General features: G+C 44.9%; 1 protein-coding gene across 1 annotated transcript; it reads right to left on the reverse strand.

Annotated features, from left to right (window-relative positions):
• Positions 1-5,914: 5,914 nt before the first annotated feature.
• On the reverse strand, positions 5,915-19,074 carry LOC106610267 (centlein). Its single transcript, XM_082978464.1, has 5 exons — positions 18,918-19,074; positions 18,118-18,255; positions 17,588-17,773; positions 11,684-11,881; positions 5,915-6,596 (listed from the first exon to the last, which is right to left on the reverse strand). Exons 1-5 carry the CDS (start codon positions 19,014-19,016, stop codon positions 6,498-6,500), a joined length of 720 nt encoding a protein of 239 aa, XP_082834590.1. The 5' UTR covers positions 19,017-19,074; the 3' UTR covers positions 5,915-6,497.
• Between the last annotated feature and the right edge of the window lie 2,624 nt (positions 19,075-21,698).

Here is a 21,698-nt window from a genome sequence, read left to right on the forward strand (position 1 = left end):
ACTCCAGAATGTTATGAAGAGTGATCAGATGAATTGCAATTAATTGCAAAGTCCCTCTTTGCCATGCAAATGAACTGAATCCCCCAAAAACATCTCCACTGCACTTCAGCCCTGCCACAAAAGGACCAGCTGACATCATGCCAGTGATTCTCTCGTTAACACAGGTGTGAGTGTTGACGAGGACAAGGCTGGAGATCACTCTGGCATGCTGATTGAGTTCGAATAACAGACTGGAAGCTTCAAAAGGAGGGTGGTGCTTCTTCCTCTGTCAACCACGGTTACCTGCAAGGAAACACATGCCGCCATTATTGCTTTGCACAAAAAGGGCTTCACAGGCAAGACTATTGCTGCCAATAAGATTGCACCTAAATCAACCATTTATCGGATCATCAAGAACTTCAAGGAGAGCGGTTCAATTGTTGTGAAGATGGCTTCAGGGCGCCCAAGAAAGTCCAGCAAGCGCCAGGACCGTCTCCTAAAGTTGATTCAGCTGCGGGATCGGGGCACCACCAGTACAGAGCTTGCTCAGGAATGGCAGCAGGCAGGTGTGAGTGCATCTGCACACACAGTGAGGCGAAGACTTTTGGAGGACGGCCTGGTGTCAAGAAGGGCAGCAAAGCAGCCACTTCTCTCCAGGAAAAAACTTCAGGGACAGACTGATATTCTGCAAAAGGTACAGGGATTGGACTGCTGAGGACTGGGGTAAAGTCATTTTCTCTGATGAATCCCCTTTCCGATTGTTTGGGGCATCCGGAAAAAAGCTTGTCCGGAGAAGACAAGGTGAGCGCTACCATCAGTCCTGTGTCATGCCAACAGTAAAGCATCCTGAGACCATTCATGTGTGGGGTTGCTTCTCAGCCAAGGGAGTGGGCACACTCACAATTTTGACTAAGAACACAGCCATGAATAAAGAATGGTACCAACACATCCTCCGAGAGCAACTTCTCCCAACTATCCAGGAACAGTTTAGTGACAAACAATGCCTTTTCCAGCATGATGGAGCACCTTGCCGTAAGGCAAAAGTGATAACTAAGTGGCTCGGGGAACAAAACATCGATATTTTGGGTCCATGGCCAGGAAACTCCCCAGACCTTAATCCCATTGAGAACTTGTGGTCAATCCTCAAGAGGCGGGTGGACAAACAAAAACCCACAAATTCTGACAAACTCCAAGCATTGATTATGCAAGAATGGGGCGCCATCAGTCAGGATGTGGCCCAGAAGTTAATTGACAGCATGCCAGGGCGGATTGCAGAGGTCTTGAAAAAGAAGGGTCAACACTTCAAATATTGACTCTTTGCATCAACTTCATGTAATTGTCAATAAAAGCCTTTGACACATTTACGAAATGCTTGTAATTATACTTCAGTATTCCATAGTAACGTCTGACAAAAATATCTAAAGACACTGAAGCAGCAAACTTTGTGGAAATTAATATTTGTGTCATTCTCAATACTTTTGGCCACGACTGTAGGGCAGTAGCGAGGGGTGACAAAATAATAAAGATCTAGCCTTGTGCAGATAACCAGAACACTTTTCCTAGAAATAACTAAGTGTGCTTGTACTGTAGCTACCAGTAGAGAGTGGTCTTATTAAAGTATTCACATGAACACACTACCAGTAGAGAGTGGTCTTATTAAAGTATTCACATGAACACACTACCAGTAGAGAGTGGTCTTATTAAAGTATTCACATGAACACACTACCAGTAGAGAGTGGTCTTATTAAAGTATTCACATGAACACACTACCAGTAGAGAGTGGTCTTATTAAAGTATTCACATGAACACACTACCAGTAGAGAGTGGTCTTATTAAAGTATTCACATGAACACACTACCAGTAGAGTGGTCTTATTAAAGTATTCACGTGAATACACTACCAGTAGAGTGGTCTTATTAGTGGTCTTATTAAAGTATTCACATGAACACATTACCAGTAGAGTGGTCTTATTAAAGTATTCACATGAACACACGACCAGTAGAGAGGTCTTATTAAAGTATTCACATGAACACACTACCAGTAGAGTGGTCTTATTAAAGTATTCACATGAACACACTACCAGTAGAGAGTGGTCTTATTAAAGTATTCACATGAACACACTACCAGTAGAGTGGTCTTATTAGTGGTCTTATTAAAGTATTCACATGAACACACTACCAGTAGAGAGGTCTTATTAAAGTATTCACATGAACACACTACCAGTAGAGTGGTCTTATTAGTGGTCTTATTAAAGTATTCACATGAACACACTACCAGTAGAGAGGTCTTATTAAAGTATTCACATGAACACATTACCAGTAGAGAGGTCTTATTAAAGTATTCACATGAACACACTACCAATAGAGAGGTCTTATTAAAGTATTCACAGTGTTCAAACACCATCACCCATACACACTACATCTATCACACCAACACTGAAAATACAATAGTTCCAAACTCAAAACAATCACACCTCTTCAATCATTTCCTCACTCTCTGTCACACACACACACACACACACACACACACACACACACACACACACACACACACACACACACACACACACACACACACACACACACACACACACACACACACACACACACACACACACACACACACACACACACACACACAGTAAACTAGCCACTGTGTCAGGGCCTCTGTCCTTGTTATGTTGACGTGTGGCTGGCTGGTGTGGTGTTGACAGTGACAGTCAGCCTGGCGGGGCGGTGGGTGGTGGTGGCTGTGGCCCAGAGCCAGACACAGCAGACAGACGGACAGCCCAGTGACTGATGGTTCTGCTATTGACAGTGCCACTGAGATAATAAAGTGCTGTCCCACAGGCAGCTCCATTAGGGCCTGACAGTGACAGGACTGGGCTGCTGCAGAAGGAGTCAGGACACACGCACGCACGCACAGACACACACACACACACACACACACACACACACACACACACACACACACACACACACACACACACACACACACACACACACACACACACACACACACACACACACACACACACACACACACACACACAAACAGACACACCCAACCACCCACCCACCAAGTGACAGCCAGCCAGCCAGCTAAGGCCATGGATCTCTCTCTCCTGCCCTCTTTCTCTCTCTCTGTCTATTTCTGTCTCTTCTCCTTTTTAACTGCGGTGACAGGGCAGTGTAGATGAACAGGGCAGATCATATCCCTGTTAAGGAAGCCTTGTTATTAGTGCGACTGCCACAGGCAGCAGGGTGACAGACAGGCCATAGTGTTCACTGTTTCACATTCTCCTGCTCACTGAGCAACTTAAATGGATGACAGGAAGACAGAACAGTTGTACTGTGGAGACTAGTGCTGTCTGCTTTCTAGAATAATGTCATTTCTATTGATGTACAGTTAAATTGGAAGTTTACATGCACCTTAGCCAAATACATTTAAACTCAGTTTTTCACAATTCTTGACATTTAATCCTAGTAAAAATTCCCTGTCTTAGGTCAGTTAGGATCACCACATTAGTTTAAGAATGTGAACTGTCAGAATAATAGTAGAGAGAATGATTTATTTCAGCTTTTATTTCTTTCATCACATTCCCAGTGGGTCAGACGTTTACATACACTCAACTAGTATTTGGTTACATTGCCTTTAAATTGTTTAACTTGGGTCAAACGTTTCGGGTAGCCTTCCACAAGCTTCCCACAATAAGTTGTGTGAATTTTGGCCCATTCCTCCTGACAGAGCTGGTGTAACTGAGTCCTGTAGTGTCCTGTGCCTCCTTGCTCGCACACACCTTTTCAGTTCTGCCCACACATTTTCTATAGGATGAGGTCAGGGCTTTGTGATGGCCTTGACTTTGTTGTCCTTAAGCCATTTCTGCAGCAAATCACCCCCACAACATGATGCTGCCACCCCCGTACATCACGGTTGGGATGGTGTTCTTCGGCTTGCAAGCCTCCCTCTTTTCCTCCAAACATAACAATGGTTATTAAGGCCAAACAGTTCTATTTTTGTTTAATCAGACCAGAGGACATTTCTCCAAAAAGTACGATCTTTGTCCCCATGTGCAGTTGCAAACCGTAGTCTGGCTTTTTTATGGCGGTTTTGGAGCAGTGGCTTCTTCCTTGCTGAGCGGCCTTTCAGGTTATGTCGATATAGGACTGGTTTCACTGTGGATATAGATACTTTTGTACCTGTTTCCTCCAGCATCTTCACAAGGTCCTTTGCTGTTGTTCTGGGATTGATTTGCACTTTTCGCACCAAAGTACGTTCATCTCTAGGAGACAGAACTCGTCTCCTTCCTGAGCGGTATGATGGCTGTGTGGTCCCATGGTGTTTATACTTGCGTACGATTGTTTGTACAGATGAACGTGGTACCTTCAGGCGTTTGGAAATTGCTCCCAAGGATGAACCAGACTTGTGGAGGTCTACAATTGTTTTCTGAGGTCTTGGCTGACTTCTTTTGATTTACACATGATGTCAAGCAAAGAGGCACTGAGTTTGAAGGTAGGCCTTGAAATACATCCACAGGTACACCTCCAATTGACTCAAATGATGTCAATTAGCCTATCAGAAGCTTCTAAAGCCATGACATAATTTTCTGGAATTTTCCAAGCTGTTTAAAGGCACAGTCAACTTAGTGTAAACTTCTGACCCACTGGAATTGTGATACAGTGAATTAGAAGTGAAATAATCTGTCTGATAACAATTGTTGGAAAAATGACTTGTGTCATGCACAAAGTAGATGTCCTAACCAACGTGCCAAAACTATAGTTGGTTAACAAGAAATTTGTGGAGTGGTTGAAAAACGAGTTTTAATGACTCCAACCTAAGTGTATGTAAACTTCTGACTTCAACTGTATCTAGTATGTCTTCTTAGTCCTCTAAATACAACATGTCAGTGTGTGAAGATAGGATGCACACTGACATGGAACAACTGCCTGTGGTCTCTACTGTCTGTCTCCACCTTACGGAAATGACATGCACCTGCAGTCACACAGACAGACACAGAAACAAAGACACACATGCACAGACACAGAGACATATATAGAGACAAAGAGACATATACACAGAAACAGAGACACAAAGACAGAAACACAGACACATAGATAGAGATAGAGACAAAGAGACAGACACAGAGACACAGAGACAGAAACAGAGGCACAGAGACAAAGAGCCACAGAGACACAACCAGACACACAGAGACAGACACACAGAGACAGACACACAGACAAACAGAGACACAGAAACAGACAGAGAGACAGGGACACAGAAACAGAGATAGAGAGACACAGAGACACAGAGATAGAGAAGCCGAGAGAGACACAGAGACAGAGATATACAGAGACAGAGACATATGCTGTAGAGTACAGTACACACCACTAGCACAACTAAGCACAGTCACAGTCGACTTCCTTTTTCTACTACTGGTGTAAAATCTCACCTGCCAACAAACTCCCCTTGATGTGTGTGTGTTTGTGAGAGAGAGAGCCTTGTCCCTCTAGAGTTACTGTGAGTTTATTAAGCCAGAGAGAGAGAGAGAGCGAGAGAGAGAGAGAGAGAGAGAGAGAGAGAGAGAGAGAGAGAGAGAGAGAAAGAGATAGCACAAAAAAAATACTTGAAAGGGGATGGATAGAAAAAGTCTGGCGTGAGAGAGCGAGATAGAGGGGGGGTCACCACGGCAGTGTCTGTGGCCCCCTCCGGGACCCGGGGGCTAGTCTCAGCTTTGTCATCCCCCTCTCCTCCCTCTCTCTCTCCTCTGCCCGCAGAAAACGTCGATAGCAGCCTGCCGGTGGACCGTCTCTGGTGGACGCTCGCTCATTCTCCCGGCATCGACAGCAACGCCAAATCAATATTTAGTTCCCCACTAACAAGCTGCCTTGGGGTCTGAGCCAGAGAGAGCGAGAGTGAGAAAAAGATGGGGGGGGGATAAAGAGATGGGGGGGAGAGAGAGAGAGTGCGAAAGAAAGCGAGAGCGCGAGAGAGAAAGGAAGGGGAGGAATGCAGGAGGACAGTGGTGGAATGGGGGCCTGATAGCTGTCCGGCTGGAGGGGAAAAACATGGATTGAGTGGAGCCAGTGTGTGTCTGTGAGGGGAGGTGAAAAGGTCAGAGGAAGAGCCGGTGTGTGTCGTGGTGAGGAGGCGACGCATGAGTGCCTGCAGCGCGAATTGACATGGACACGGGCACACACACTCAATCTGAACCGGGTCACACAGAGCTGACAGCACATACACACAGACAAGTGTTCGTACACAACTCACACTCTGTTATCCTCAGTGTTTTCTTCTGTCTATAGTAACTAGTTCATTCTTGATTTAGACAAACAGTTGGTTCATCTCTACGTGAGACCACAATGGCTGAACTATCACTACCAGTGATGTGGTGGTAAATCAAATTGGTGGGTAAACGCTGATCGCCGTTCGGGGTGAGTAAAGTAACACTCTTCATACCCTAAAAAGGTGCGTTTACCCTCCACTACTGATCATAACTACTGTGGATAATACTAAAACCACTACCAGACTTTAAACCAGACCTCTTGTTGGAGGATCTTCAGGACCTGGTCCAGCCACTCCTGGTCTCTTCTGCTGTATGCTGCCACATCATCTTCCTCCTGCAGAGATACACACAACAACCACCAAAGATGAACAAATAATAATAATAATATATGTTATTTAGCAGAGGCTTTTATCCAAAGCAACTTACAGTCATGCCTGCATACAATTTAAGTATGGGTGGTCCCAGCAGGAATCAACCCACAACCATTTGGCCATGTTCTACCAACTGAGCCTCACAGGACGACTCTTCTCTGTACAACCAGAAAAACACTAAATTTAAGGCAATTTCACCTCAACGCAGATACAAAAATAAAGGCAGAAATGAAGCTTTCATGAAAAACAAGACGAAGAACGAGTCACTAGAGCGTGATGAGCCAAGAAAAGCCCCTTGCCAAACGCTCCCCTAACCCGAACGGCCCTGGGACAATTGTGGACCTCCTTATGGGTGACCCCAGGCTGTAGTGGCGCCTCAGCACTGCGATGCCTTAGACCGCTGCGCCACTCAGGGTCAGTCTTTATTAAAGAGACACCATCAGCAGCGTGCAGATAGTGCAACCTTGTTACTGCTAATGAACCCTCTAGTATGCATACATACACCAGTGCCAGTTCCCTATGTATATACACCTTGTCCCGCGCAGTTAACAGAACCCTGCAAGGCTTTTAACCCTCCCTGGCTCCCCTAAACGGATGGGGATGGTGGGCCTCCCTGGCTCCCCTAGACGGATGGGGATGGTGGGCCTCCCTGGCTCCCCTAGACGGATGGGGATGGTAGGGCCTGGTGATAGCGTTAGCGCACAGCTCATTTCCATGTCTTCAGAGACCCTCATTAGTGTGACTGGAGAGGGAGGGAGGGAGGACTAGGTAGAGGCATAGATAGGTAGTAAGACAGGCAGAGAGAAAGAGAGCGATAGAATGAGAGAGAGCGATATAATGAGAGAGAGCGATAGAATGAGAGAGAGCGATAGAATGAGAGCGAGGTGAGGTGTGGGCTTGCTTGGTGGTGGGCTCCTCATCACCCCTGCCTCCTGTGCCTCCCACGGAGGTGAGAAGGGTGTGTGTGTCTGTATGTGTGTGGCCCCTCAGAGGATGCATAACAATACACTGACCCATCGTCTCTCATTAGGGGCCCTGTTGGAAAACAAACTGGCCTGGCAATTATGTCCTTATTACAGACGCATCATTAAGTCCACAACAAGCTGCTGCTGCCAAAGGAGAAGGAGCTGACCGCTACTGCCACTCTCTTACTGTCTGTCTTCCACTGGATGGAGTGGCAGGGGAAGGGAGAGAGTATGCTGAGGCTGAGAGTGTGCGAGTGTGTGTGTTACTGATATTTCTAATTCTATTTTTTTTTATTTAGGTATATTATTTCTTTAGTAATTTGTCAGAAATTTTTTGTTCATTTTTTATGTTATTTGTTTATTTTATTTGTGTGTGGACGGCCGTGGCAACACAAAGGGCTTTTCCCACAACCACCCTCAGTAACAGTGGAAAAGAAATAAAAGATACAGTATAGCAGAACAACTCCTCCTCTCAGAGAGAGAACCACACTGCTGCCCCTATTCAACTCTGTCTGAATCTTTCAGTCACAGAAACAAACATCTCAACATCAACATTTGACACGGTAAAATACCTGGTGGAAAACTCTCTGTTACTAAGTAAGCAGTAGGTGAATTCCAGCCTGGACAGATTAAAACACGTCTGGTTTCCTGGTAACTTCCAGTTGCATGTAGATCTACACAGACACACAATTACTGTTCCCCTCTTGTCCTTCCATGGTTCCTGGGGGATTTTCAATTAGCAACACACCGTGACTGGCTCCTCTCCGCTCCCAACACCCACACATAACCGCACACACACACCCTTCCTGTGACAGACCACTTACCCGTTCGCCAGTGGGTCCCTGAGCACCCGACAGCGCCGTGATCCACGGACGAGCAATTAACACCAACAGACACACACACGCCGTTGACCGGGCGGAATGCCATTAGCCGCCATTAACACACACCCGGAGCAACGCTCACCTCACACACACTTCACGGTCATTAAGTTCTGATAAGTTGAAACATTTCTTCAAATGTATCTAGGCCCTGTCATTCCAGGGTAGGTGGTGCCTGATTCCTGGCTGGCATACACTCTCACATCCTGTGATGAAGACAGGAAGTTGATTGTAACGCTGTGTCGGTTAATTGACGACAAGGGAGAAGAGCGAGAGAAGGAGTGATCTATGGGGAGGAAGTGGGGACGTACTGTAGTTAGAGCTTGTTGTCATGAAAGAAAGGGTCCTTCTTGAACAAGAAAAGCCATGAGCCAAATAACTTTTATAGTGAGTAAGAGTGTGAGATTTTCAATATTGTGGCGTTTTTCTTCTTCTCTTGAATAAGAGATAGTTGTATCCTAGCCTGGTTCCATTCTGTAATGTACGTAGCCATGTTTTCTATAATTGTCTTCCTATACATAAACCTAGTGTTTCCCCTATATGCATTTAGGGAGGTGAAAAGGCACATGACAGCCTGCTTGGAGTTTGCCAAAAGGCACCTAAAGACTCTCAGACCATGAGAATCAAGATTCTCTGGTCTGATGAAACCAAGATTGAACTCTTTGGCCTGAATGCCAAGCGTCACGTCTGGAGGAAACCTGGCACCATCCCTACGGTGTAGCATGGTGGTGGCAGCATCATGCTGTGGGGATGTTTTTTAGCGGCAGGGACTGGGAGACTAGTCGGTATCGAGGGACAGATGAATGGAGCAAAGTACAGAGAGATCCTTGATGAAAACCTGCTCCAGAGCACTCAGGACCTCAGACTGGGGCGAAGGTTCACCTTCCAACAGGACAACCCTAAGCACACAGCCAAGACAACGCAGAAGTGGCTTCGGGACAAGTCTCTGAATGTCCTTGAGCTGTCCAGCCAGAGCCCGGACTTGAACCCGATCGAACATCTCTGCAGAGACCTGAAAATAGCTGTGCAGCAACGCTCCCCGTCCAACCTGACAGAGCTTGAGAGGATCTGCAGAGAACAATGGGTGAAACTTGCCAAATACAGGTGTGCCAACCTTGTAGCATCATACCCAAGAAGACTCAAGGCTGTAATCGCTGCCAAAGGTGCTTCAACAAAGTACTGAGCAAAGGGTCTGAATACTTATGTAAATGGGATATTTTTTATATTTAATACATTTGCAAACATTTCTGAAAATGTTTTTGCTTTGTCATTATGGGGTACACACAATAGAGGAGGTCGACCGATTAATCGGAATGGCCGATTAATTAAGGCCGATTTCAAGTTTTCATAACAATCGGTAATCGGCATTTTTGGACACCGATCATGGCCGATTACATTGCACTCCATGAGGAGACTGCATGGCAGGCTGACTATCTGTTATGGGAGTGCAGCAAGGAGCCAAGGTAAGGTGCGAGCTAGCATTAAACGTATCTTATAAAAAACAATCAATCTTAACATAATCACTAGTTAACTACACATGGTTGATGATATTACTAGTTTATCTAGCTTGTCCTGCGTTGCATATAATCGATGTGGTGCCTGTTAATTTATCATTGAATCATAGCCTACTTCGTCAAACGGGTGATTTAACAAGCGCATTCGCGAAAAAAGCACTGTCGTTGCACCAATGTGTACCTAGCCATAAACATCAACGCCTTTCTTAAAATCAATACACAAGTATAGATTTTTAAACCTGCATATTTAGTTAATATTGCCTGCTAACATGAATTTCTTTTAACTAGGGAAACGAGGGAAATTTAAATAGTGTTATAATTAAGTCTATGATTTGATAGAGCAGTCTGACTGAGTGGTGGTAGGCAGCAGCAGGCTCGTAAGCATTCATTCAAACAGCACTTTACTGCGTTTGCCAGCAGCTCTTCGCAATGCTTCAAGCATTGAGCTGTGTATGACTTCAAGCCTATCAACTCCCGAGATTAGGCTGGTGTAACCGATGTGAAATGGCTAGCTAGTTAGCGGGGTGCGTGCTAATAGAGTTTCAATCGGTGACGTCACTCGCTCTGAAGTAGTTGTTCCCCTTGCTCTGCAAGGGCCGCGGCTTTTGTGGAGCGATGGGTAACGATGCTTCGATGGGTGGCTGTTGTCGATGTGTCCCTGGTTCGAGCCCAGGTAGGGGCGAGGAGAGAGACGGAAGCTATACTGTTACACTGGCAATACTAAAGTGCCTATAAGAACATCCAATAGTCAAAGGTATATGAAATACAAATCGTATAGAGAGAAATAGTCCTATAATTTATATAATAACTACAACCTAAAACTTCTTACCTGGGAATATTGAAGACTCATGTTAAAAGGAACCACCAGCTTTCATATGTTCTCATGTTCTGAGCAAGGAACTTAAACGTTAGCTTTCTTACATGGCACATATTGCACTTTTACTTTCTTCTCTAACACTTTGTTTTTGCGTTATTTAAACCAAATTGAACATGTTTCATTATTTATTTGAGGCTAAATTGATTTTATTGATGTATTATATTAAGTTAAAATAAAAGTGTTCATTCAGTATTGTTGTAATTGTCATTATTACAAATAAATAAATACATTTTTATTTTATTTAAAATTGACCGATTAATCGGCATCGGCTTTTTTTTTTGTCCTCCACTAATCGGCAGCGACTTTTTTTTGCCCCCCCCCCCCCCCAATAATCGGTATCGGCGTTGAAAAACCATAATCGGTCGACCTCTAGTGTAGAGCGATGAGGAAAATGTTTTATTTCATCCATTTTAGAATAAGGCTGTAATATAACAAAATGTGGAAAAGGTCAAGGGGTCTGAATACTTTCCAAATGCACTGTATCACCTCCCTAAGTGTCCATGTATGCCTACTCACCCATACTTATCCAGTCAACGACTAGAAAGGTCATATAGCTACATTTACCATAGCACTCTGTTACATGAGACTGAACCGCCACAGAGGCCAAGCGTCAGTTAGATTCATCTGACTTAACTGGGACTTCAATACAAGTCAACTGTCTTTCCATGTTTTCCTGTCAGTGATGGTAACCTATACATGTATCTGTTCCCACTGGGTCATTGTGAAGTTGGTAGAATATGTCTCTAAACAGCTGATACAGGGTCAGATATTACGTCCATCCTGCAGTGATTATTTTATGGATTCATGAACCTGTACCTCATCGGTGTCCAGCATTTCAGCCAGGTCCATCTCGGTCATGTTGAGGATGGATGCAGCAATGGACTGGGCCTTGACCATGGACTGCTTGGACAGCCCTCCGGCCCCTACTGCCTTCTTCTTCTCTGCCCTCTTCCTGTTCTTCCTCAGCTGCGATTTGGCGTCCTGCACCTCGTGGAGAGTTTCGCTTGCCAGAGCCTGAGAGGAGGAAAATAAAGGAAGTGTGATGAAACTAGAGAAAGCGAGAGAGACGGGTACAGATGTAGGATCTAAATTTGAGCCAGTTTTCTACAGCAGGGAAAAAAAAGTCTTGCAGCAACAGGAAATGTGAATTATTATGTGTATTATAATTCATGGACATTTTTGTAGGGGTTTATACATTCTTTCGTAAGGGAAAAGCGGAAATTACAGACTTCAGAAGCCTTTTTAAACTTTAAATACACCACAAGTGTATTCTCCTGTTGCAGGAAAGTTCTCCTGCAACAGGGTGATCAAATTAAGACCCTACACCTGTATAAATTATGAATAAATGAAACCTATCAAGACAGGAGCCGAGGGCGTCAGCAGCAATATAGAAGTTTAGTACCTGAGAGGGTTTCCGAGTTATCCGACCGTTTGAATGGCGCCGTGATGACGGACACTGAGGGTATCTACGCATCTTGGATATCAACAATAGGTTTTTTCTCCGACAAATCTCCTCAGAATTGACGCGGACCGAATCACGCATGGGAAAGATGCTACCTTTTATTTATTTGCTTATGAATGGGCTCACCATACAACAAGCCAATACAACGGCATAACAGTGTAAATAATTGAGCAATGAGGTGCATTTAAAATGGTGCCCGAGAGTGTGTGTGTGTGAAACCTCATTGGTCTTCGGGCACCTCAGAGGCCTGAATCCACTAAATGGCAGTTGGCTCTAAATACAAAGAGAGCGAGACAATTAAATGTCAAAGCTGCCACTGTACATGAGAAAGTCAATAACCCAAAACTCCCCTTTGCTTCATTTTGAGCTTATTGATCGATGCAATAATCTTTTGTATCATTCCCCTGTAAGCTCGCCTGAATAGCTGACCTTGGAATGGACGGTCACCCGAGAGATGGGCTAGGTAGCATGAGACTGCCTCTCAAGCACACACACAAAAAACATTCCCAAACACACACACAAGGAAAACTGCACACATACAGAAACACACACACACACACACACACACACACACACACACACACACACACACACACACACACACACACACACACACACACACACACACACACACACACACACACACACACACACACACACACACACACACACACACACGCACACACGTATGTACACCTCCCCACATTCTGTGTACATAACCCAAGCTAATCATAAACAGACATACAGTAGACATCTCCATTGCTTTAGTTTATTTCACACGGGAGGATCAGAAGTACTTTGCTGAGGCTCTGCTAGATTTCATAAGGGAGAGCTCTGAGAGTTGGTGGGGAGAGTTATCGTTGACAGACAGATCGTGGACGCAACCGAGGTATGGTATTAGATGGACTATTAGTAAATTAAATCAAATATAAATGCATGAAGTTCAGACAAAACCACAAATGAGATGATTCTAAAAACCATTCTATAAAGTATTTATACTTAAGCTGAGGTGTCTATTCTACCCCGAATCAATATATTATTAGGCAATAAGGCACGAGGGGGTGTGGTATATGACCACGAGGGGGTGTGGTATACGGCCACGAGGGGGTGTGGTATACGGCCACGAGGGGGTGTGGTATACGGCCACAAGGGTGTGTGGTATATGCCCACGAGGGGGTGTGGTATATGCCCACGAGGGGGTGTGATAAATGGCCAATATACAGTTGAAGTCGGAAGATGGAGTCATTAAAACTCGTTTTTCAACCACTCCACAAATGTCTTGTTTAACAAACTATAGTTTTGGCACGTTGGTTAGGACATCTACTTTGTGCATGACAAGTCATTTTTCCAACAATTGTTTACAGACAGATTATTTCACTTCTAATTCACTGTATCACAATTCCAGTGGGTCAGAAGATTACATAAACTAAGTTGACTGTGCCTTTAAACAGCTTGGAAAATTCCAGAAAATGATGTCATGGCTTTAGAAGCTTCTGATAGGCTAATTGACATCATTTGAGTCAATTAGAGGTGTACCTGTGGATGTATTTCAAGGCCTACCTTCAAACTCAGTGCCTCTTTGCTTGACATCATGGGAAAATCTAAAGAAATCAGCCAAGACCTCAGAAAAAAAATTGTAGACCTCCACAAGTCTGGTTCATACTTGGGAGCAATTTCCAAACGCCTGAAGGTACCACATTCATTTGTTTCAAACAATCGTACGTGAGTATAAACACCATGGGACCATGCAGCCGTCATACCGCTCAGGAAGGAGACACGTTCTGTCTCCTAGAGATGAACGTACTTTGGTGCGAGAAGTGCAAATCAATCCCAGAACAGCAAAGGACCTTGTGAAGATGCTGGAGGAAACAGATACAAAAGTATCTATATCCACAGTAAAACCAGTCCTATATCGACATAACCTGAAAGGCCGCTCAGCAAGGAAGAAGCCACTGCTCCAAAACCGCCATAAAAATGCCAGACTGCGGTTTGCAACTGCACATGGGGACAAAGATCATACTTTTTGGAGAAATGTCCTCTGGTCTGATGAAACAAAAATAGAACTGTTTGGCCATAATGACCATCATTATGTTTGGAGGCAAAAGGGGGAGGCTTGCTAGCCGAAGAACACCATCCCAACCGTGAAGCACGGGGGTGGCAGCATCATGTTGTGGGGGTGCTTTGCTGCAGGAGGGACTGGTGCACTTCACAAAATAGATGGCATCATGAGGTAGGAAAATTATGTGGATATATTGAAGCAACATCTCAAGACATCAGTCAGGAAGTTAAAGCTTGGTCGCAAATGGGTCTTCCAATGGACAATGACCCCAAGCATACTTCCAAAGTTGTGGCAAAGTGGCTTAAGGACAGCAAAGTCAAGGTATTGGAGTGGCCTTCACAAAGCCCTGACCTCCATCCTATAGAACATTTGTGGGGAGAACTAAAAAAGCGTGTGCGAGCAAGGAGCCCTACAAACCCGACTCAGTTACACCAGCTCTGTCAGGAGGAATGGGCCAAAATTCACCCAACTTATTTTGGGAAGCTTGTGGAAGGCTACCTGAAACGTTTGACCCAAGTTAAACAATTTAAAGGCAATGCTACCAAATACTAATTGAGTGTATGTTAACTTCTGACCCACTGGGAATGTCATGAAAGAAATAAAAGCTGAAATAAATCATTCTGACATTTCACATTCTTAAAATAAAGTGGTGATCCTAACTGACCTAAGACAGGAAATTTTAACTAGGATTAAATGTCAGGAATTGTGAAAAACTGAGTTTAAATGTATTTGGCTAAGGTGTACGTAAACTTCTGACTTCAACTGTATCACGGCTAAGGGCTGTTCTTACACAGCCCTTAGCCGTGCTATATTTGGCCATATACCACAAACCCTGAAGTGCATTATTGCTATTATAAACTGGTTACCAACGTAATTAGAGCAGTAAAAATAAATGTTTTGTCATACCCGTGGTATACGGTCTGATATACCACAGCTATCTTCATTTTCCTGATAGACCAAACTGGGTTTGGTCTCCTTAAGTGTGCTGAGACTTCTTCTGTGTCCTGGAGGAATACACAGCTCATTAAGAAACTGACAGAGATCCTATTATTTTATTTACAGCCCTAATAGATATTTACTGACGCTAGTCAAGGGTTACAATCAATTGACCCAAACCCTGAATGTGTGGAATAATCTGGAAAGAGATTAAGGGGTGAATTCATCACTCATTTTAAGCCCAGGGAGAGAGGGAGAGAGAAAGAATGAAAGAGAGAGAGAGAAGTAGTGTGTATATATGAAAGTGAGACCAATTGTATCTCACACTATTGTGTGTGTGTGTGTTTGTGTGTGTGTGTGTGTGTGTGTGTGTGTGTGTGTGTGTGTGTGTGTGTGTGTGTGTAGGTCGAGTCAGTCGAACACAGCTCTTACCCTGACAAACCTAGTATCACAATCACCATAGCCAGAGGGCCAATTTAGACAGCAGAGGCTTACAACATGGAGATGGAGATGGAGATCAACTGAGCAGGGAAACACTGTCCTTCTCTAATAACTACCCCCATTCGTTTAGATCACTCTCACAAGACCACACTCTCACAACAACTGTCTGGAAGGACTGACTGAGAAAATGGCCATTTGAAAACACACAGACAGGGATTGTAAAGGACAGTAGACCACAATATGTGGTTGAGTGAATTCAGACATCTCTAGTGTGAACATGGCACCTTCATAGATATATACTGATATAGACTATTACTGTTCTGTTTAACTGTGTTCAGTACCAATACTTTCCAAGTATACTTCCAAATACATTCCAATATTCAACTACTTGTATTTTCAAATCAAACATTGCTGAATACTTACTTCTAAAGTATGCGAAAGTACTTGAAATAATTGAAATAGTATTTGAACCCAAATCTGGTGTCCAGCTTTGTGTCTGAGCCTAAGCCGGTGAGTGTAGGCAGCCAGTCCAGGGCCACTGTTTAGTGTTTAGCACATCAACAGAGGTGGAACATGGCCTGAGGCTGGTAGAGAGGTGTAGAGGAGCCCGGGGTCCAACCAAACAGAGTACACAACAGAAGGCCACAGAAGCCCTCGACACTGATCAATACATGACAGCAGTAAATCTCCTCTGGATGGCAGGTCAGCCAATCAAAAGGCCTCCTGTTCTTTTCAGGAAACATAAAATGATGGGAATGATTTGAATGATGTGAATGCTCACCAACAGTGGCCCAGACATTCAGACAACTCAGCCCTAGTGTTCTGGGAACAAGGAAGGAAAGGGCTCAGTGGTAAAGATAGGATACAGGATGATGTTGTTAGGGGAGAAAAGAGGGAGTGGGGGTAGAGAAGAGGGCAGGAAAGAAAGGTAGGGAGGGAGAGAGAGAGAAAGAGACAGAGAAAGATGGGCAACCTATTATTAAAAACTTCCTGACAACAGTTTGCTCAGTTTATTTTGACCAGTGAAACAAATGTCTTGAGGGAGAACAAAGAGCTGGTGATGACCACAATGGTATCCATGTTGTCTCCTGGACTAGTTCTGAGGGAGGGGATAACATCGCGGTCTCTCTCAAGCCCCTCCCCCTCTACACTGCAGTCAGAGCTGATGGGCGGGTGTCACGGCGACGATGTGATTGACAGGTTCTTTATCAGGCCCTGGCAGACACACCACTAGAAAGGCAGTTGGATTAGAACTGGGACCAGGCCAGACCTGGCCTCCAATCCCACTGGGCAGACACACACTGGCAGGGCCTTTACCCCCCATTATGCCCTCCACTGGCACAGACTAAGCACTCAGCCCTCACATCACCCAATGTCATGACTCAATTTGATGGTCGGATTAAAGACTGATTCAGAGGCAATTATGTTAATGAATTTAGAATAAGAGACGTCATATTACAATGGTTATTAGGTCTTTGTGTGAAGGGAACATGCCATGGCAGCAAGGCTAATTAGCAGTCCCTCGTCTGACTGGCATATCACAACCCTAATACGGTTATATTAGGATGCACTAGGCTAATCTCAGACCGGGATTGTCAAACTGGGTCATGTTCATTAGGCACCAAACGGAAGAAAACTGACTGAAACGCGGAGGGAGCCAGTTATTTTTATTTTATTTTAAATCTACGGTGTGCCCGACTGAACACGACCCTGGTATATCCATGTCTTTGACAGTGACCACCGACCCCTGTGCTGTGCTGTGTCTGGCCCAGTACATTTGACCTCTGCCCTCTAACCCGTGCCCTGTAATCCAGTCCAGTACCTTAGTGAAGGCTTGTAGCTGCTCCAGCTGTGTGTGGGCCAGGCCCAGTCGTCTGTGCAGGGCCTCCAGGGCCACGGTGCTCTGCTGGGCCAGACCCTCCATCTGACGGGAGGCTGTCTGCTCCAGCTCAGCCTGGGCCCGCTCACTGGCCCTCACACGGGCCTGCAGGGCCTCCACACACTGCTCCTACAAGGAGGGAGAGAGAATGATATCAGATTTCCATTCATGCTGTTCCTATACATGACAACCCAGGGAGATTATATCATAATACATGGGTTTGGAAATTACGCTATAAGAAGGCGTTGTGGAGTCAATCTCCACCTCTGTTAGTGTACTTCTCCCAGCTTGTCGATGGGAAGGAGAATTGTATAAAATCCACCTTATCAAATAGCTTGATGTTGTTATTTTTTACCAAGTCAAAATAGAACGATCCCAGCCTGTGTGTAAGCAACAGCAATATTACCACTGCTGTCTACCTGGACGTCACACACACTACTAGAAAGGTGAGCCTGAACTGATAGTGCTGCTACCTTCTTGTCCAGGCCCTCCTTGAGATCCTGACAGGTCGTCTCATACTGACTCTTCTCTTTAGTGGCTACGCTCAGCCTCCTCTTCAGAGAGTCTGTAAAGGCCTTCCTGTTAGTGGCCTCCTCTGTCAAGGTCTTCACCTGGACGTCACACACACAGAGGGAGAGAGGAGGAAGAACTTGAGATGACCTTAAACATAACAAAGATGTTTGAATGTGTTTTTCTTTAGCCCTTGCTACAGTAAATCAAGGCTAGGTGTATATGGTGTTTTTCTTTAGCCCATGCTACAGTAAATCAAGGCTAGGTGTATATGGTGTTTTTCTTTAGCCCATGCTACAGTAAATCAAGGCTAGGTGTATATGGTGTTTTTCTTTAGCCCATGCTACAGTAAATCAAGGCTAGGTGTATATGGTGTTTTTCTTTAGCCCATGCTACAGTAAATCAAGGCTAGGTGTATATGGTGTTTTTCTTTAGCCCATGCTACAGTAAATCAAGGCTAGGTGTATATGGTGTTTTTCTTTAGCCCATGCTACAGTAAATCAAGGCTAGGTGTATATGGTGTTTTAGTGGTTTTTTCATGACATATAGTACATGCATAACCGATTCATTGTTAAATTTGCCAGCAGATGACGTCATGTGATGAAAACGTGCCATCTGAACTGTTGTTGTGACTACAGGAAAACCATAAAGTCCGGCGGGACTGTAAACGTGCCAGTGAAATGCATTTTATGCCATCTGATTATGCTAAGTCATTGTTGCGTGTGATTAAACCATGTGGTGTGAGATGTTAACTGAGACCTACTTTCTTCTCCAGCTCCTCCACCAGTCCTCTGTGTGTCCTCTCAGTCTCCAGGAAGAACTTCATCCTGGTCTTCACGTCCTCCACCAGCTGCCTCTTCATGTGCACGTCTCTCTCTGTGTGGATCACCCTGGGAATGAGACACACACACACACAGACACACACACACACACACACACACACACACACACACACACACACACACACACACACACACACACACACACACACACACACACACACACACACACACACAGGTCATTAACATGCACGCAAAGATGCAGACGCAAACACACGCAGAAGCAGACACACACACACACACCGTGTCCCCACGCTCCCCTTCCATCACATCTCATTATGACAACTAAATATATTGACAATCCCATGCTGATAGGGGATGCTGCAGAAAATAGGAATGGCTGTATAATATCCCATTTGTAGACTGCATACATTCCTGATTCCTAGACTAGTGGGGAATGTCTATGCATGTTGTGCAACATCAGTTGTGGAACATTTCTGACAAATGACCTTCTAAATCTTCTGAGACACACTAACATCCAGACTGCAGTAACAGTCTGATCTACACTAACATAGATGCAATTCAACACATCCAAATAGCATGAAAAGAGACACAGTTGTTGATGTATTTGTTCCACTACTGTCCTCGCCACATGAAAACCCATTCGACTGGGGAGGGGGACGTGATTCTGTAGATAACGATCCAGAGGGGAATCATCTCCAAAAGAGTTTGTTTACTTGACTAGTTGACTATTCTGACAGTAACTAGATAGAGAGACACTGGGGGCCCGCTGTTGAAACGGCTTGGCTGTGTGTGTGTCTAAAATGTACGACGTGTCACTTCACATTTCAAAACCTGTCCCCGACAACCTTAATATTCCCGTAACTCTTTAGAGCCTCATCTTAAAAGACTCTTTCAGTTAAACGGCTTAGCGTGTTGTTTATTCTCTTTACATGTTTTGCTCCGGTTTTTTTCACATAAAGGCAAATATTACCGTCTTCATGGCCTTCTGGGGTCCCGCTGGGGGGGGAATCGGAAGAACAAATGGAATGATATAATTAAAGATCCGATGTGTTTCCTTTTAATTAATCAGGTTTATATTGAAAAATATGTTTTGTTGTTTCTCCTCTCGACCTGCGCATATTACGGACTAGGCTTCGATTCTAAATAAACAGATGACGCAACCCAGGGGCAAGTGCCTTTCATATTTTTGTGTAAGTAAATGTCCCTGTCTCCCTCGATAGAGCCGTTAGCCTGGGGGCACACTGGGCCAAATAAATGAGAGCTTGTCTTATTGGAGTGACATTAAATTAAATGAGAGAGGAGAGTCTGGCCGGGGGGACCTGCTGCATAGGGTCCCTGGTTACCCCAATGGATTGAACCATTAATGAGAAAAGCCATATTGAACCTTTAGGACGTCTGTCTCTGTTGACTTTAAGAGCAGCAGCATTAGAGAGAAGCCCAGCCACATCACACAGCTCCCTCTGTTCATCCCCAACACTAATAATGCTAATTACGTCAGGAACATGTATTTTAGATGAACAGAGGATGAACAAAGGATGAAAAAGAATGGGGGATAGCTACTATAGTAGTACTTATTCTTCTGCAAGAGAGAGAGAGTGATTTGTATTTATGAAGTGTCAGTCGAGAGACTCGACTCGGAGCCTATATCAAATTTATTTATCAAATTTATTTATATAGTCCTTCGTACATCAGCTGATATCTCAAAGTGCTGTACAGAAACCCAGCCTAAAACCCCAAACAGCAAGCAATGCATGTGAAAGAAGCACGGTGGCTAGGAAAAACTCCATAGAAAGGCCAAAAACCTAGGAAGAAACCTAGAGAGGAACCAGGCTATGAGGGGTGGCCAGTCCTCTTCTGGCTGTGCCGGGTGGATATTATAACAGAACATGGTCAAGATGTTAAAATGTTCATAAATGACCAGCATGGTCAAATAATAATAATCATAGTAGTTGTCGAGGGTGCAACAAGCACGTCCGGTGAACAGGTCAGGGTTCCATAGCCGCAGGCAGAACAGTTGAAACTGGGCAGCAGCACGGCCAGGTGGACTGGGGACAGCAGGGAGTCGTCATGCCAGGTAGTCCTGAGGCATGGTCCTAGGGCTCAGGTCCTCCGAGAGAAAGAAAGAAAGAGAGAAAGAGAGAATTAGAGAGAGCATATTTAAATTCACACAGGACACCGGATAAGACAAGAGAAATACTCCAGATGTAACAGACTGACCCTAGCCCCCAGACACATAAACTACTGCAGCATAAATACTGGAGACTGAGACAGGAGGGATCAGAAGACACTGTGGCCCCATCCGATGATACCCCCGGACAGGGCCAAACAGGCAGGATATAACCCCACCCACTTTGCCAAAGCACAGCCCCCACACCACTAGAGGGATGTCTCCAACCACCAACTTACCGTCCTAAGACAAGGCCGAGTATAGCCCACAAAGATCTCCGCCACGGCACAACCCAAGGGGGGGGGGGGGGGCGCCAACCCAGACAGGAAGACCACGTCAGTGACTCAACCCACTCAAGTGACGCACCCCTCCCATGGACGGCATGGAAGAACACCAGTAAGCCAGTGACTCAGCCCCTGTAATAGGGTTAGAGGCAGAGAATCCCAGTGGAGAGAGGGGAACCGGCAAGGCAGAGACAGCAAGGGCGGTTGCTCCAGCCTTTCCGTTCACCTTCACACTCCTGGGCCAGACTATACTTAATCATAGGACCTACTGAAGATAAGTCTTCAGTAAA

This window comes from Salmo salar, chromosome 08 (assembly GCF_965601325.2).
Source record: "Salmo salar chromosome 08, fSalSal1, whole genome shotgun sequence".
Taxonomy (NCBI): domain Eukaryota; kingdom Metazoa; phylum Chordata; class Actinopteri; order Salmoniformes; family Salmonidae; genus Salmo; species Salmo salar.

Coding starts and splice junctions, on each gene's coding strand:
- LOC106610267 (XM_082978464.1), bottom strand. CDS start 19,016: ATGAAGAGGCAGCTGGTGGAGGACGTGAAGACCAGGATGAAGTTCTTC. Junction 17,774..18,117: donor AGGAGGGCCTGGACAAGAAG/GTAGCAGCACTA, acceptor CCCTCCTTGTAG/GAGCAGTGTGTGGAGGCCCT. Junction 6,597..11,683: donor AAATGCTGGACACCGATGAG/GTACAGGTTCAT, acceptor GTATCTCTGCAG/GAGGAAGATGATGTGGCAGC.